Raw genomic sequence first — 14,219 nt, forward strand, 5'->3', positions numbered from 1 at the left:
CTTTGTTGCTTCGAACAGTGTGTGTGTGTGTGTGTGTGTGTGTGTGTGTGAGAGAGAGAGAGAGAGAGAGAGAGAGAGAGAGAGAGAGAGAGAGGGAGGGAGGGAGGGAGGGAGAGAGGGAGAACACAACTCGCAATCTTCCCCCAAAACATCCTTGGTGAATTTTTCAGGAATTTGCCCTCCTCAAAGCCTATCAGTTCTCTTTCTCCAAACACCCAACAGATGTTTTTTCCAAGGTGTTGCTTAAAGAGGAATATAATTTTTAAGCGAAGCCGTTTCCTGGAGGGTGGAAATTTCCTGTGCTTTTTTTCATTTTATTTTATTTTTCATGTCTCCCCCGAGGCCAGTTTTTATAAGTCGTATATTCTGGGCTGTAGCATCCCTTTATTGCTTTATTACTTGGGTAGCTTGGGCCCTGTCTCTTGCAAAGATTTAAGGGTAAACACCAAGCTTGCAAAGATTTCCCCTGCTACAAAACCTCTCCCGGAGGACCACCACCACCTTTAAGCTCCCGAATTTGGCCAGGTAGCACAGAGGACCACGAGTCAGATGGGAAACTGTTTTGGCTATTATTTGACCTCGACTTGTCCCTGAAAAACGGAGGGAGAAGCTTTTGCAAAAAAAAAAAAAAAGCAAAACAAGTCAAGCCGGAGATAGTTTTACAAAAACAAGGAAGCAAGCAAGCAACCGGTCGGATTATTTCGGGTTTTTTTTTTATTGTCGAAGGGAGGCGGGAGGGATGCTCAGAACTGGGGATGGTTTAAATTTGGAGTAAGACGGTGCCTCTTTATCTGTCTGACTATTTCTGTCGAGCAATATATCATCTATCTATAATCTAGCTGGTTAAGTAGCTATTTATCTCTGTGTCTATGTACCTTTTATCTCTATCTGTCTATTATCTGTTATCTCTCTACCTATTATCTATTATCTAACTGTCTCTGTCTTTCTATAATCTATACCTATCTATCTCTATTATCTGTCTGTCTCTTGTCTTTCTATAATCAATCTATATCCATCTATTATCTGTCTTTCTATAATCTCTATCTCTCCCTATATCTATTATCTGTCTGTTTTTCTATAATCTATCTATCTATCTATCTATCTATCTATCTATCTATCTATGTCTTTATTATCTATCTATTTCTTTCTATAATCTATCTCTTATCTGTCTCTTGTCTTTCTATAATCAATCTATATCTATTATCTGTCTTTCTATAATCTATCTCTATCTCTCCCTATATCTCTATTATCTGTCTCTGTTTTTCTATAATCTGTCATCTATCTATCTATCAATCTATCTATGTCTTTCTTTATTATCTATCTATTTCTTTCTTTATCATCTATCTATCTCTCCCTATCGCTATTATCTAGCTATACCTCCCTATCTGTCCATATCTGTTATCTATCTATCTGTGTCTGTCTGTCTATCATCTCTATGATATATATTATCTTTCTCTCTATATATCTCTGTCTATGTCTATATCCTTTATTTATATCCTTTATTATCTATATCTTATCTATTGCTGTCTGTCTATATTTCTATGTGTCATTTCTATCTTTGTCTGTCTCTCTTCCACCTCTTTGTGTCTATTATCTATCCATCTATCTGTGTCTTGACTGTCTTTCAGTCTGTCTGTCTATCTATCTGTCTCCGTGTGTCTCTGTGCTGTCTGGTGTCTCTTAGATTAATTCGCTGCCTGTCTCCTCCCGGGAGTCTGGGCGGTTGACAATAAAGCAATATTTTCTTTTCTTCCGCAGTGGGTCCAGCTCAGCCCCATTGGGAGAAAGCAGCATGAGGAGCAGCGGGTGCCCAGAACCCCACTAGGTCTGCTCAGCTCGTCTAGGTAAGGCAACGTCCATCCCTCGGACATTCTTCCGGCTCTTGCAGAGTTCTCCTCTGGGCAATGGGGAAGGCCTCGGTTGCCTGGTGGGTCAGGACCGCCATTCCCCAGATCCCCCTCCAGCGTGGACCTCCAAGTGGGAGTCCCAGATCTACATCTTGCAAGGGCATCCCTTGGCAAGGTCTGGTCTAGCCTGCACCATCTCTATGGAAAGGCTGCCCGGTTCCAGGTGGGTTTCCTGTTCCGATCGCCATAGCAACCAGGCCTGTATCTAGGCCAGCCACTGTTTCTCCATGGCGACGGTGCCACGATGTAGGCCGGACCCCACATTGAGACCTTGACAACAAATGTCTGCTTGGGAGGCCTCAATTTACGGGCTGTCTTTTCCCTCTTGCCCACCCCCACCCCCCTTTTTTTTAAAAAAGTTTCTCAGCGCCTTTCACAATAGTTTTGCTCAAATCGTCTTGATCGAGTTTCCCACTTTTTTGGAAAAAAAATTGAGAAGTTTCACCTTTTCACCGGTTTAGGCCGGCTTGGAAGGAGGCTAGGCCTGCCTCCGGTTGCCGTGGCAACATCGAGGCAGCCAGGCTTTGGACCTCTCTCCCTGCCGGAGGGACTACAACTCCCAGCATTCCCAGTCAGAGAATGGGGCGAGAGCTATGTAACCCAGCCATCTGAAGAACCCCCCACGTCGGAGTCCAGCGAGGCTGATGATGGCTTGCCAAGTTGGCTTATCTCAGTCAGTGTTGGCATTTCGAACTGACCTTCCTCCACTGAGGACGGGGATGGGACAGAGAGGGCCCAACGGAGTCTCCACTGAGCTTTGGCTCGGTTTTCCATAATGGGGATGGGGTCTTCACGAAGGCGAGAACAACCACGTGCATTTGTCCCCCCCCCCTCAACTGTCTACTCGGCCACTTGCGTCCTGCAAATTTTAATGCCAGTGAGATACGCTCAGCCCCCCTAAGCGTCAATGGGGGTACAACATTGGATGCAACCAGGATTGGGCATAGATTGGCTCTGGAGGATCCTGGCGAGGAGACCTTTGGGGTCTCCAAACGTGGCGACTTTAAGACTTGTGGATTTCAACTCCCACGGTTCCCCAACCGGCACACACCTTTTGGCCCCGCTTACTCTCTTATAATCCCTTCCTCTCCAATCTCTCCATTTTAAGGAGGGGGGGGAAAAAAAAACCAGACATGGCTGGCTGGGGAATTCTGGGAGTTGAAGTCCACCAGACAAAGTCGCCATGTTTGGAGACACCCCCCTCCCAAAGGTCTAAAACAGGGGTGTCAAACTGCCGGCCTACAGGCCGGATGCGTCACGCTGAAACCACGCCCGCCCCATTGCCGGCAATAGGGGAAAAGTTGCGACACGGATTCACGTAACAGCGGTGTCACTAACTGAAACCCTGCAGTGATTCGCTTAACAGCTGTGGCAGGAAAGGTCCTACAATGGGGCAAAACTCACATAACAATTTTATCTCAGTAATTTTGGATCCTGCCGGCGAGCATTAGGGGCTCCCATCACCCTTTTTGAATCCTATTGGCCAAAAGCTTTTTGCAAGCGGCTTCTCTCTCTCTCTCTCGGGCTGTCTCTGTGTCCATTTTTCAGATGGGGAAAACTGAGGCAGGACCTGAGAAGCTTCATTTGAGGGCACAGCCTCCCTCGCCGGCTCAGGCCCGCCACCCGCCATCAGCCCGACACGAAAGCCAATTCTCCTAATTGGATTCTTTCCCATCGCAGCAGCAGCAGTGCAGAATCGAAATCTTTATTTATCTTTCCTTCGAGTTTACTCGGGAGCGAGATAAATGGAATTTCCTGAGGATGGTTGCTTCAAGCCACAGAGGCAGGTTTGGCCAAGGTGGATCGATAGGGCTAACACACCGTTTGGTGTCCGTGCAGGCGAGGGAGCAGATTTTTAAAGGGCGGGAATTACCTGGCAGCGTTCTTAAGAACCTGTTTATTTTACTTAAATTTTTTTTTTTTACTTATCAAAGCTGAATCCTGCCCACCTCGCCAAAGGCAATTTTGCATTGCTGTATTGCTGTGTCTGCTGCCTGCAAGTTTCCCCAGGGTGAAGAAAGCAGCAGTCTCTCGAAATTAGAAAAAAATGTTATATTTTTTATTTTGAGGGGTCCAAATTCAGGTTTCTCTCTTTTGAATCTCCTCTCTCTCTCTCTCTGTCTCTGTCTCTCTCTCTCTCTCTCTCTCTCTCTCTCTCTTTCTCTCTCTCTTTTTCTCTGTCTCTCTCTTTTTCTTTTTCCCTCTATCTTTTTCTCATTCCCTCTCTCTCTCTTTCTTTTTGTCTCTCTTTCGATCATTCTCTTTTTCTGTTTTTCTCTGCGTCTCTTTTTTCTCTTTTTCTGTCTCTTTCTCTTTCCATTTCTTTCTCTTTTCTCTTTCTTTTTCCCTCTGTCTTTTTCTTCTCTCTCATTCCCCCCTCTCTCTTTCTATCATTCTCTTTCTCTGTTTCTTTCTCTGCGTCTCTTTCTCTTCTCTCTTTTTCTGTCTCTCTCTCTCCCATTTCTTTCTCTCTCTCTCTCTCTTTCTTTTTCCCTCTCTTTTTTCATTGCCCTAGCAATGTCCTGCTTCTGGCTTTGCAATTCGTTTTCCATGTTGGTGCAACAATCCGCTGCTGTTCTTCCCCCAGTCTCTCTCTTCCCCCCCCCCATCCCTGTTGCCGCTCCCCATCCAATCTGCTGACATCAGCCTCCGTGACTCACAAGCATCCGAGCCCTATTAAAAAAAAAAAATCCACTCAGCTCCTCTGCTTTTCTTTTTTTTAATCGGCTTGGGCGACGTGCCATTCCTCAACGCGCTCTCCCTGCCCGATCCCACCACCTCTGCCCGCAGCCAGCAGCCAAAATGGGATCCCCCCCTTTTTTTTTTTTTTTTTTGCTGGCCTCCCGAGTGCCTTTGCACACACGTGCAAAAAGGGGATTGGTGCATTTTTTTCATTTTTATTTATTTATTTTGTTCTTCCCCCCCCCTCCCCCCCCGTTCCCTGCAATGGTTTCCCCCCTTCTCATCCGTTTTGTAAAATGCGGGTGGATGAAGTCTGCGGCGTGTGAAAAAGAAAAAGGGGGGGTGGTGGAACGGGAGTCTTTCAGATATACGTACAAGACCGAGGGGGTCCTTGGTGCTCTCTGAGCTGGGTGGGTTTCTCCCCCCCCCCCCGCAGACGTTTCGTGACCCAACTAGGCAACGTCATGAGTGCTAGAAGGGTCTGCAGAGAGGAGGAGGTCCTGAGGGAGCTTTAGTTGTTTCCTTGCAGACATTTCATGACCTAACTAGGCCAGGGGTCCCCAACCCCCAGGTCTGTGGACCGGTACCGGGCCAGCAACCGGTCCGCACAAACAAGCAAAGCCCCATCCATGAAACCAGGCTCCCTCCGGTCGGCGGACAAACCTCCCTCCACGGAACCGGGAGTCTCTGGTGCCCAAAAGGTTGAGGACCTCTGAAGTAGGCTACATCATCAGTGCTGGAAGGGAGGGGGTCTGGGGTAGGGAGGAGGAGGAGGAGGAGGGGGGGGGAAATGTGGGGTCCTATGACTCTCTGAGCTTGGTTATTTTCTTGCAGACATTTCATGAGCTGACTAGGTAATGAACTCAGGCACCAATGACGTTACCTGCTTTGGTAATGAAACGTCTGCAAGAACACAACCCAACTAAGCGAAGGACCCCACATTTCGCCGCCCTCCTCCTCCTTCTCTTCCTCCCCCTCTATCTTCTCTTCCTCCTCTTCCTTCTATTGTCACTGAGTTGGGTGGTGGGAGCACGAAGGGAGGCTCAGCCAATCTCAATGTATACATGGTTGTACTTTGACAATAAAGGTTCATTCATTCCCCTCCTCCTCCTCCTCCTCCTCCTCCTCCTCCTCCTCCTCCTCGCATTGATGTTACCTAGTTGGGTCATGAAACGTCTGCAACGAAACCACCCAGCTCAGAGACCCCCAAGGACCCCACAGCCCTCCTCCTCCTCCTCCTCCTCCTCCTCCTCGCATTGATGTTATCTAGTTGGGTCATGAAACGTCTGCAACGAAACCACCCAGCTCAGAGACCCCCAAGGACCCCACAGCCCTCCTCCTCCTCCTCCTCCTCCTCCTCGCATTGATGTTATCTAGTTGGGTCATGAAACGTCTGCAACGAAACCACCCAGCTCAGAGACCCCCAAGGACCCCACAGCCCTCCTCCTCCTCCTCCTCCTCCTCCTCGCATTGATGTTACCTAGTTGGGTCATGAAACGTCTGCAACAAAACCACCCAGCTCAGAGAGCAGGCTGGCCCTTTCATTTCAACCTTGAACCACAAACGTTCTCTCTTATCGGTAGTAGAGGAACAATTTAGGAAAACCGCGCAGCTCCCAGACTGCACGCAACCCTGCAAATTTTCTTTTTTTTGGGGGGGGGGGGGGGGCTTCCATCGCAAAGGTCGTCGTGACATCATAGGAAGAGCGCTGTGTTGGTAGCCAGTAACCTGAAAGAATCTTGTGGCCCCTTTCCCGACAGGCGCATTTCGGGGAAAAAAGGAAGAAGCTTTTTTTTTTTTTTTTAAGTCGGAGCTTTTTTTTTTTTTAAGTGCAGCGTGTCCTTCCCCACTGACGTTAGAGCTTCGTGCTGGGGAAATTGAGTCACGGTTAAAGAATTCACTTCGCTGGGGACAGGACTACATCTCCCAATAGCCACTGCACAAGGCCCAGGAGCGAGGGACGCTGGGAGATGTTCTTCCACCTCCTCGACCCAGCCTGGTGCAGACCTTGATGGCTGTTGAAGTCTCACCCATCTGGGCAGCAAAGTGTCTCCAGCTCGGCAGATCTCCGTAGCTCCAGGGTGTCCTTCTGAAAATTGTGCCCCCCCCCCAAGGGGATCTGAAAAAGATCGGCAGGGTCTCCAACCTACAAGTGCCCAGATTTGAGGAGGGGTGTGTGTGTGTGTGGGGGGGTGTCTCTCGCTGTCGGCACCTTACTGGCAAACTAAAGCTCCAGGCGGAGGGCGGTGGTACTCTGGTGGCCTCACCTCTGCCTCCTGCCCACTGCTTAGCTTGTCCTCAGCCATGCTCACTTTGCGGCATCCTCCCCCCCCCTCAAATCTCTGTTCCCCACTGCACGGCGGCCTCCCCTTCCCCCTCCTCTCCTCCTTTCTGCTCCATCCCGGCCTGTTTCCATAGAAACCCCCTTTCCGTTTGGATACTCCCGTCACTGCCAGGAAGGGGAGTTGAGCAAGTGACTGTGTGTTTGTGTTCTTCTGTGTGTGTGTGTGTGTGTGTGTGTGTGTGAGAGAGAGAGAGAGAGAGCCAGATCCACTGATGTTGGGGGGGCGGGGAGAAGAGAGAGAGAAAGAGAGAGCAGAGAACTTGGCTTCTGGAATGATTGACACCGTGTGGTACACCCCTGTCTGCCTTCACTCGCACGTGCACACCTGACTTTTCCGGCACGCTGGCTTTTGCAAAACCCGGGCTGTGGGGGGGGGGTGCAGGGTTGCTGCTGGCAAGGGCAGAGAAGCAGGGTCAGGAAAAAGAACGGAGGGTGCCACCGCTTTGGGTGGCAAGGGGGGGGGGTGTTGTGTTTTGCCACGGCTTGCGTGGACTAGAACGGGCAACGCCAGGTTTTGACACTTGAGCAGCCAAAGGGCGCGCGTTAAGACGAGAGGCGAGCCGTTCTGGGTGCCTTGAGTCGAAATGGACCGGACGTAGCTCCTCAGCTGAGCTGGCACCGGAAATGGTGTCCTTCAGCCATCTTAGGCTGCCAAGGAAGGGAATTCCCCGTGCAAAATGGCTCGGGGGGGGGCGGGGGAAAAGAAGAATGGAGCGGCCGGATCGCCCCACGCAAAGGAACAAGCGTTTCTTGAGCGTGCCCGTGGCAGGCCGGTCTCGAAAAACAGCGGGACCTGCGTCTCGCCAACTGGTTTGCCCAAGTGGGCAACTTCCGGTCGCTCCTGCTGTGGCCTTCCTGGATTCCAGGAAGCGCCATTTCAGGAGCTAATTAACTCTCGTTCCCCAAAACGGGTGTCCCAGCAGCCTCAGGTTTGATGTTTCGGCCTCCCTGCTCTGGGCAAACCTCTTTCAGCCCGCCGCCGTTATCTCCTCCGAGGCAAATGTTTTGGGAAGTCGGGGCTTTTCAACCTTTCCACCCATCGTACCGCTTTTAGGATATGGCAACATCCGAGTGCCACCAGTCGCCTAGCAAGTGATGACCAAAAAAATAATAATAAAAGGGAAAAAAAGTGATGAAGTACAGGTAGTCCTCGACTTACAACAGTTTGCTTAGTAACTGTTCGAAGTTACAATGGCACTGAAAAAAGTGCCCCCCAAGCCACAGCTGAGCAAGACACCTGCCTGCCCGCCCGGCGGCGCTCTTCCTCCTGTCCGAGGTTTTCAGTGCTGTGAGCATTTCTGTTGAGGATTGGCAGTGGTGTGGGTGGGTGGGGTGGTTGGTTTTTATTCCCCTCCCTCCGTCTGCTGGGTGGTTGCAGCAGGTTTTGGTCACTTGACATGGCCCAGGGACAATGTGACCGTCATAAATATGAATCAGTTGCCAAGCATCTGAATGTAAATCACAAGGTCCTGGAGATGCTGCAACATTCCAGCTGATCGGCGCTTCTTCTGGGCTAAGCAGAACCGCCAGGATTGGCGCTGAGCTCCAGCTGGTTCCTGGCGCTGATCCCGGCGCTTCCGCTGAGGCCCTGCAGCTCCAGCCGTCTCTCGCTCTGGCTTGTGCGGTGCTGCCACTGGTTCAGTTCATTCCCCTCCCCCGCTACCACTTTTCTAGGAGGGTCGCATGCCAGGTGCCAATGCACCACAGGTAAGTCACATTTGTAGGAAGGTGTGGCTTGGCAGTTGGCACTTTTTTTGTTTCCCCCAAGGGGGTATGAATTTGCACGGGGGAGGGGGCTTTCTTCACTTCAGGAACTAGATAGAGCAGTATTTTTCCACCTTGGCAACATTAAAACGGGTGGACTTCAGCTCCCAGAATTCCCCAGCCATCAGATCAGTTTTCGCTTTAACCGTCATGCCGTCTAGTCCACATCTATGTGGTTTCTTTAGTCAGCTCGTCGAGCGTTATTTTTTTCACTCGACTGAAAACAAGGTATATTATATCAACTGCATTCCTGCCGTCTATTTAAGAAGTTCCCCCAAATTCAGGGGGAATTCTGGGAGTTGGCCCTCCCACCTTAAAGTGGTTGAGGTCAGGAAAGGCTGTGGTAGAGGCCGGTGAACCCCAAAATCCGGGGTCCCCGTCCCCTTTTCCACTTTCCTGATGTCACAACGTCGTCATCTCTCCTTTTCGCCACAGGTCTGAGGCAGCACGATGGCTTCGGTTGTGGAGCTCACCGACAACAGCCACCCCAATTCCCTTCTGATCCAGTTGAACGAGCAGCGTCTGCGTGGGCAGTTCTGCGACATCACCATCGTGGCTGAAGACACCAAGTTCAAGGCCCACAAAAATATCCTCGCCGCCTCCAGCCCGTACTTCAAGGAGGTGCTCTCCGAGGACTCGGCGTGTCGCCAGCCGAGCCAGATTCTCGAGCTTCCTGACATCCAGGCCAAAGTCTTCTCGGACATCTTGAACTTCATTTATAATTCTCGGCTCTCCGTGCCCACCCTGGCGGTCGCCAAGGAGATTGGGGTGGTGGGTCGGCGGCTGGGCATCTCTCGCTTGGAGAACCTGGATGACCCCTTGGCAGAGGTCAAGATGGACAGTCCCGGCGGGGCCTCTGCTCGAGATTGCGATTCGCCCATCGACCTCACCTGCCCTTCCCGTTCCATGGAACCCTACAGCCCTGTTTGCTTTCAGGATTTGACCAAAGCGTACAGCCCCGGGCAGGACGCCCGCCCTGACTCTGAAACAGAAACAGCCAAGATCCTCTACACTCTGAGCTCTGTCGCGGCCGCGCCGCCTGCCACCCCCTCTGATCTGACGTTCGTGATGAAGGAAACGGTTGCTTGGGACCACAATCTCTCTGGGACTCCTCCTGCCACTTCAGTTGACACAAAGGACGGGGCGCCGGCCTCTCCTTCCTCACCCCCATCCCCATCCGGGGCTTCCTACCCAGCTAGCAGCACCTTCTGTTGCGGAAGCTGCAACCGCTCCTTTACCACGTCTTCGGCCCTCAGCCTCCACACCAAGCTGCACCGAACGCGGCGCTCGCTCTCCTGCCGCCACTGCGGTAAGAGCTTCATCCACATCAAGCGGCTGCAGACGCACGAAGTCTTATGCAAAGAGGTCGAGAAGCCCAAGGAGGAGGCTTCGGCGGACAAGGCGCCCCCCAGCCCGGAGTTACCTTCCAAGCCCACAGTTGCTGCAGCATCTTCCAAAAAGGGCGTGCTTTTCCGCCATCGGGCCCTGCCGCGGGTGGATTATCTCTCCGACCAAGACCACTTTGTCAAAGTGGTAGACGGACATATCATCTACTTTTGCACCGTCTGCGAGCGGTCCTACATGACCCTTTCCAGCCTCAAGCGTCACTCCAACGTTCATTCCTGGCGCCGCAAGTACCCGTGCCGCTACTGCGACAAAGTTTTCGCCCTGGCGGAATACCGCACCAAGCACGAGGTCTGGCACACCGGGGAGCGGCGCTACCAGTGCATCTTCTGCTGGGAGACCTTTGTGACTTACTACAACCTGAAGACTCATCAGAAAGCCTTCCACGGCATTAATCCTGGCCTCATCTCCTCAGAGAAGACCCCCAACGGTGGCTACAAGCCGAAACTGAATGCGTTGAAACTCTACCGCCTGTTACCCATGCGCTCCCAAAAGCGGCCGTACAAAACGTACAGTCAGGCCATGGTGCCAGAGGACCTTCTGCATCCCGCTCACGCTGTCCCCATGGCACTGGGTGAGGGCGACTCATTGGACGGAAACCTGGTCTCCTCCCTGAGCACTAGTGAGGTGGTTTCAGTGTTCGCCACCCAGAGCGCCTCTTTAGAATCGCCAGAGGTGGGACGGGACCAGCAGCAGGAAACCACGAGCCCCAAGGACACGTCCGCTCTTCCATCGGCTGGTGAGGAGGCCCAGCTGGGCAAGCCGCCCCCGTCTTTGAGCACAGAGGCTCCCACCGTCATTGCCTACGGGCACCCCACCTCTTCCGTGATCGTTCATAGCACCTCGGTGAAAGCACAGGGTCCTTCTGTGATCACGTACAACAACACGTCCTCAAGCACCCCGCTAAACGCAGGGACTCCGCCGTCCCAGTCCCCCGCTTCTCCTGTTGTAACCAAACCCATCAAGAAGCAGGTCCTGAGGGAATACATCCAGTCCCAGAAGAGGGAGGAACAGGCTTTAGAAGAGGAGGGCAGCGAGCAGGGGTTCAAGACGAGGGTACCACGGACCGGGCGCACCATGACTTACATGGCTAAGCCAGCCTGTGTAGGCGCCGCCTCCGAAAGCCGAGCTGCTCCGCTCTGCCAGATCACGGTGCGCATCGGTGAGGAAGCCATCGTCAAGCGGCGGATCTCCGAAACGGACCTCATGCTGGACAAGAGCAGCCGGATGGGAGGCCGGCGCCTGGATTTCGGCCGCGATCTGAGCAGTGAGAAACCCCATCCCTCCTTGCCTGCAACGCTGCATGGCAAGCGCGCCGACCGGGGGTTTGTGAACGAGAGCGGCGAGGAGGACAGCGACTGTGGAGACACGGAAGATCAACTCTGGCGCCCGTACTACAGCTATAAGCCCAAGCGGAAGCCTTGTGGCGGAGCCGGCAGTAGCGCAGGCAACGCCCTGCCGAAGGTGAAGAAGTCCCGGTGGCGACACAAGCTGCGCTCCCTGCGCTGGATGAAGCGGTCAGAGGAAACCAAGGAGGGCAGCAGAGGGGGACCCAACCATCCAGGGTCTGCTGAAGTATCCGGGGGACAGGGAGCTGCCTCCGACCGGGATGAGGTGGATCAGCTGACCAAAGTGGCGGGCGGGCGGGGCGCTGAATGGAAGCACGAGTGTGGCGTTTGCGGCAAACTCTTCTCGGCCCTCAAGAAGCTGAGGAAGCACGAACGGGTGCACGGGCGCCTCACCAAGGACGATCAGGCCCTGGCAGTCTTGGGCACCCCCCACCGCGTCGGCCGCAAGCCTCTGATGAAGTTTGCCTGTGCCCACTGCACAAAGATCTGCAAGACGGCGGCGGCCCTGAGCCGCCACATGAAACGGCACGAGGGCCAGGAGCTCGAGGAGGTCCCCCTACCGGTGCTCACCACCGTCATCGCTTATTCTAAGAAGAGCACCGAGGTGCCTCTGGCTACCTCTCCACCGGTGGTTAAGGAGGAGACCACCCAGGAAATGCAAGTGTCCTCTTCCAGCGGGGAGGCGCCCGTTGGCCAAGCAGAGGTCTCCGAGGGGGCCTGCATGGAAATGGTGCCCTGCAACGGGCACACGCCGGTCCCTCTGCCCGAAGGCGAAAACCTGTCGCAGCAAGGGGCAGACAAGTCCCCTTTCCGCGAGGAGCTGCCCGCCCACCCACCGGCGCTACGGGCTACCACCGCCAGTGGCAACCTTGCCGAGCTGCCTCCGGATCTGCCCCTCTCTCTCCAAGACCCCGTCATCTCTCACACGGGCCTGGTCCAGAAGGAGACTTTGCCATGCCAAGAGATGGAAGGGGACCGATACCCGGTGCAGGAGTACCCCTTGCCGCTGCTGGTGCCGGGGAGTTGCCGGAGCAGGAAGGATCTGGAAGACAAGCCCTCTTTCCTGGCTTACCCCAGCGCCATCCAATTCAACGCCGTCAGCAAAGCCGGGAGCAGCAGCGGAGAGGGCAAAGTCAGCTTCTACCCCGACCCGTATCCGCTGATGTACGGGCACCAGCTGTTGGCCGCTTACCCGTACAACTTCACTTTGCCGGTGGCTTTGAACATGGTCGTCCCGGATGACAAGGGTCAGCCCTTGCCCTTCCTGCCCAGCGTCTTCAGCTATTCGATGAACCCCTGTCGGGGTGTGGTGGGGCACGAGGGGGGCCCGGCGCCCCACGGGGGGCTGGGGGTGGGCAGTTCGGCGGTCCGGGAGAGCAGAGGAGAGCCCGCGGTGCCCGAGAGGCTGAAGAAAGGCGGGCTCCTTTGAGGGCTGGCCGGCCGGCCGACAGGGGCAGGACAGGGGCCCCGGATTACACTTTGAAAAAAGGCAAGGCGGGAGAATAGCCAACCTCCACCCCCCCACACACACTTCTGTTCTGAGAAGGGGTGTGTGTGCGCGCTTACGAGAACCCGTGGGGGTGAGCGCAAAGGGGCCCCTGAACTGGGGCGAGTAGAAGGGCCCCCCCATTTCTTCCTACCAGTGGCATTTCACACGGGACGTGTCGTAGAGAAGACTTCTTAAAAATAGCAAAAATAGGTACAGGGTACCCTCGTTCCCCACCCACCCCCCTCCATATGCCTGGTTCCTAAACCCCCCCCCCCATGAATGTTGTTTGTAGACACAACTAAGAGTGAATTTGCACAAGGAACCGCTCTTCGTCCTTCTGACCCCTCTCCTCTCCCCCGCCCCACCCGGGCAATTTCTGCCCTGTTTTCTTCCGGGCGCCTGACCCCCCCCCCTTTTGCCGCCTCCTCTGTACTTTTGCTGCTGGGGAGGGGGGAGAAACAGACTAGTTTGAAAGAAGTAGCCTCTTTAATGTAGCTCCTCTCCTGCTATCGGGGTGCCTGCAGGCCCTTCGTCTATCCCACCTTGCCGTTAAGGCGTCCTTCCTCGGCAGACCCTCCCCCTACTATTGGGGTGTCCCCTCTGCAGACCCTCCCCCTTTCCCCCCCACTATTGGGGTGTTCTTCCTCTGCGGACCCTCCCCCTACTATTGGGGTGTCCCCTCTGCAGACCCTTCCCCTTTTCCCCCACTATTGGGGTGTTCTTCCTCTGCGGACCCTCCCCCTACTATTGGGGTGTCCCCTCTGCAGACCCTCCCCCTTTCCCCCCACTATTGGGGTGTTCTTCCTCTGCGGACCCTCCCCCTACTATTGGGGTGTCCCCTCTGCAGACCCTTCCCCTTTTCCCCCACTATTGGGGTGTTCTTCCTCTGCGGACCCTCCCCCTACTATCGGGGTGTTCCCTCTGCAGACCCTCCCCCTTTTCCCCCTACTATTGGGGTGTTCTTCCTCTGCAGACCCCCTACTATCGGGGTGTCCTCTGCAGACCCTTCCCCTTTTCTTCCCCCCCTCGCTATTGGGATGTCCTTCCTCTGCAGATCATCTCCTTCCCCCCCTCCCGCTATTGGGGTGTCCCCTCTGCAAACCCTTCCCCTTTCCCCCCCACTGTTGGGGTGTCCTTCCTCTGCGGACCCTCCCCTTCTATTGGGGTGTCCCCTCAGCAGACCCTTCCCCTTTCCCCCCCATTGGGGTGTTCTTTCTCTGCAGACCCTCCCCCTACTATTGGGGTGTCCCCTCTGCAGACCCTTCCCCTTTTCCTCCCCT

At 54.0% G+C, this 14,219-nt stretch overlaps 1 protein-coding gene across 1 annotated transcript; it reads left to right on the forward strand.

Annotated features, from left to right (window-relative positions):
* Window positions 1-1,595: 1,595 nt before the first annotated feature.
* ZBTB4 (zinc finger and BTB domain containing 4) lies at window positions 1,596-13,773 on the forward strand. The gene is made up of 2 exons (XM_083380291.1): window positions 1,596-1,844; window positions 9,133-13,773. The coding sequence occupies exon 2, from the start codon at window positions 9,148-9,150 to the stop codon at window positions 12,877-12,879; it is 3,732 nt and encodes a 1,243-aa protein (XP_083236417.1). The 5' UTR covers window positions 1,596-1,844; window positions 9,133-9,147; the 3' UTR covers window positions 12,880-13,773.
* Window positions 13,774-14,219: the final 446 nt, after the last annotated feature.

This window comes from Vipera ursinii (assembly GCF_947247035.1).
Source record: "Vipera ursinii genome assembly, contig: scaffold_217, whole genome shotgun sequence".
NCBI classification, from domain to species: domain Eukaryota; kingdom Metazoa; phylum Chordata; class Lepidosauria; order Squamata; family Viperidae; genus Vipera; species Vipera ursinii.

Bases quoted from the DNA above. Each gene is read 5' to 3' on its own strand.
- ZBTB4 (XM_083380291.1), top strand. From the start codon at position 9,148: ATGGCTTCGGTTGTGGAGCTCACCGACAACAGCCACCCCAATTCCCTT.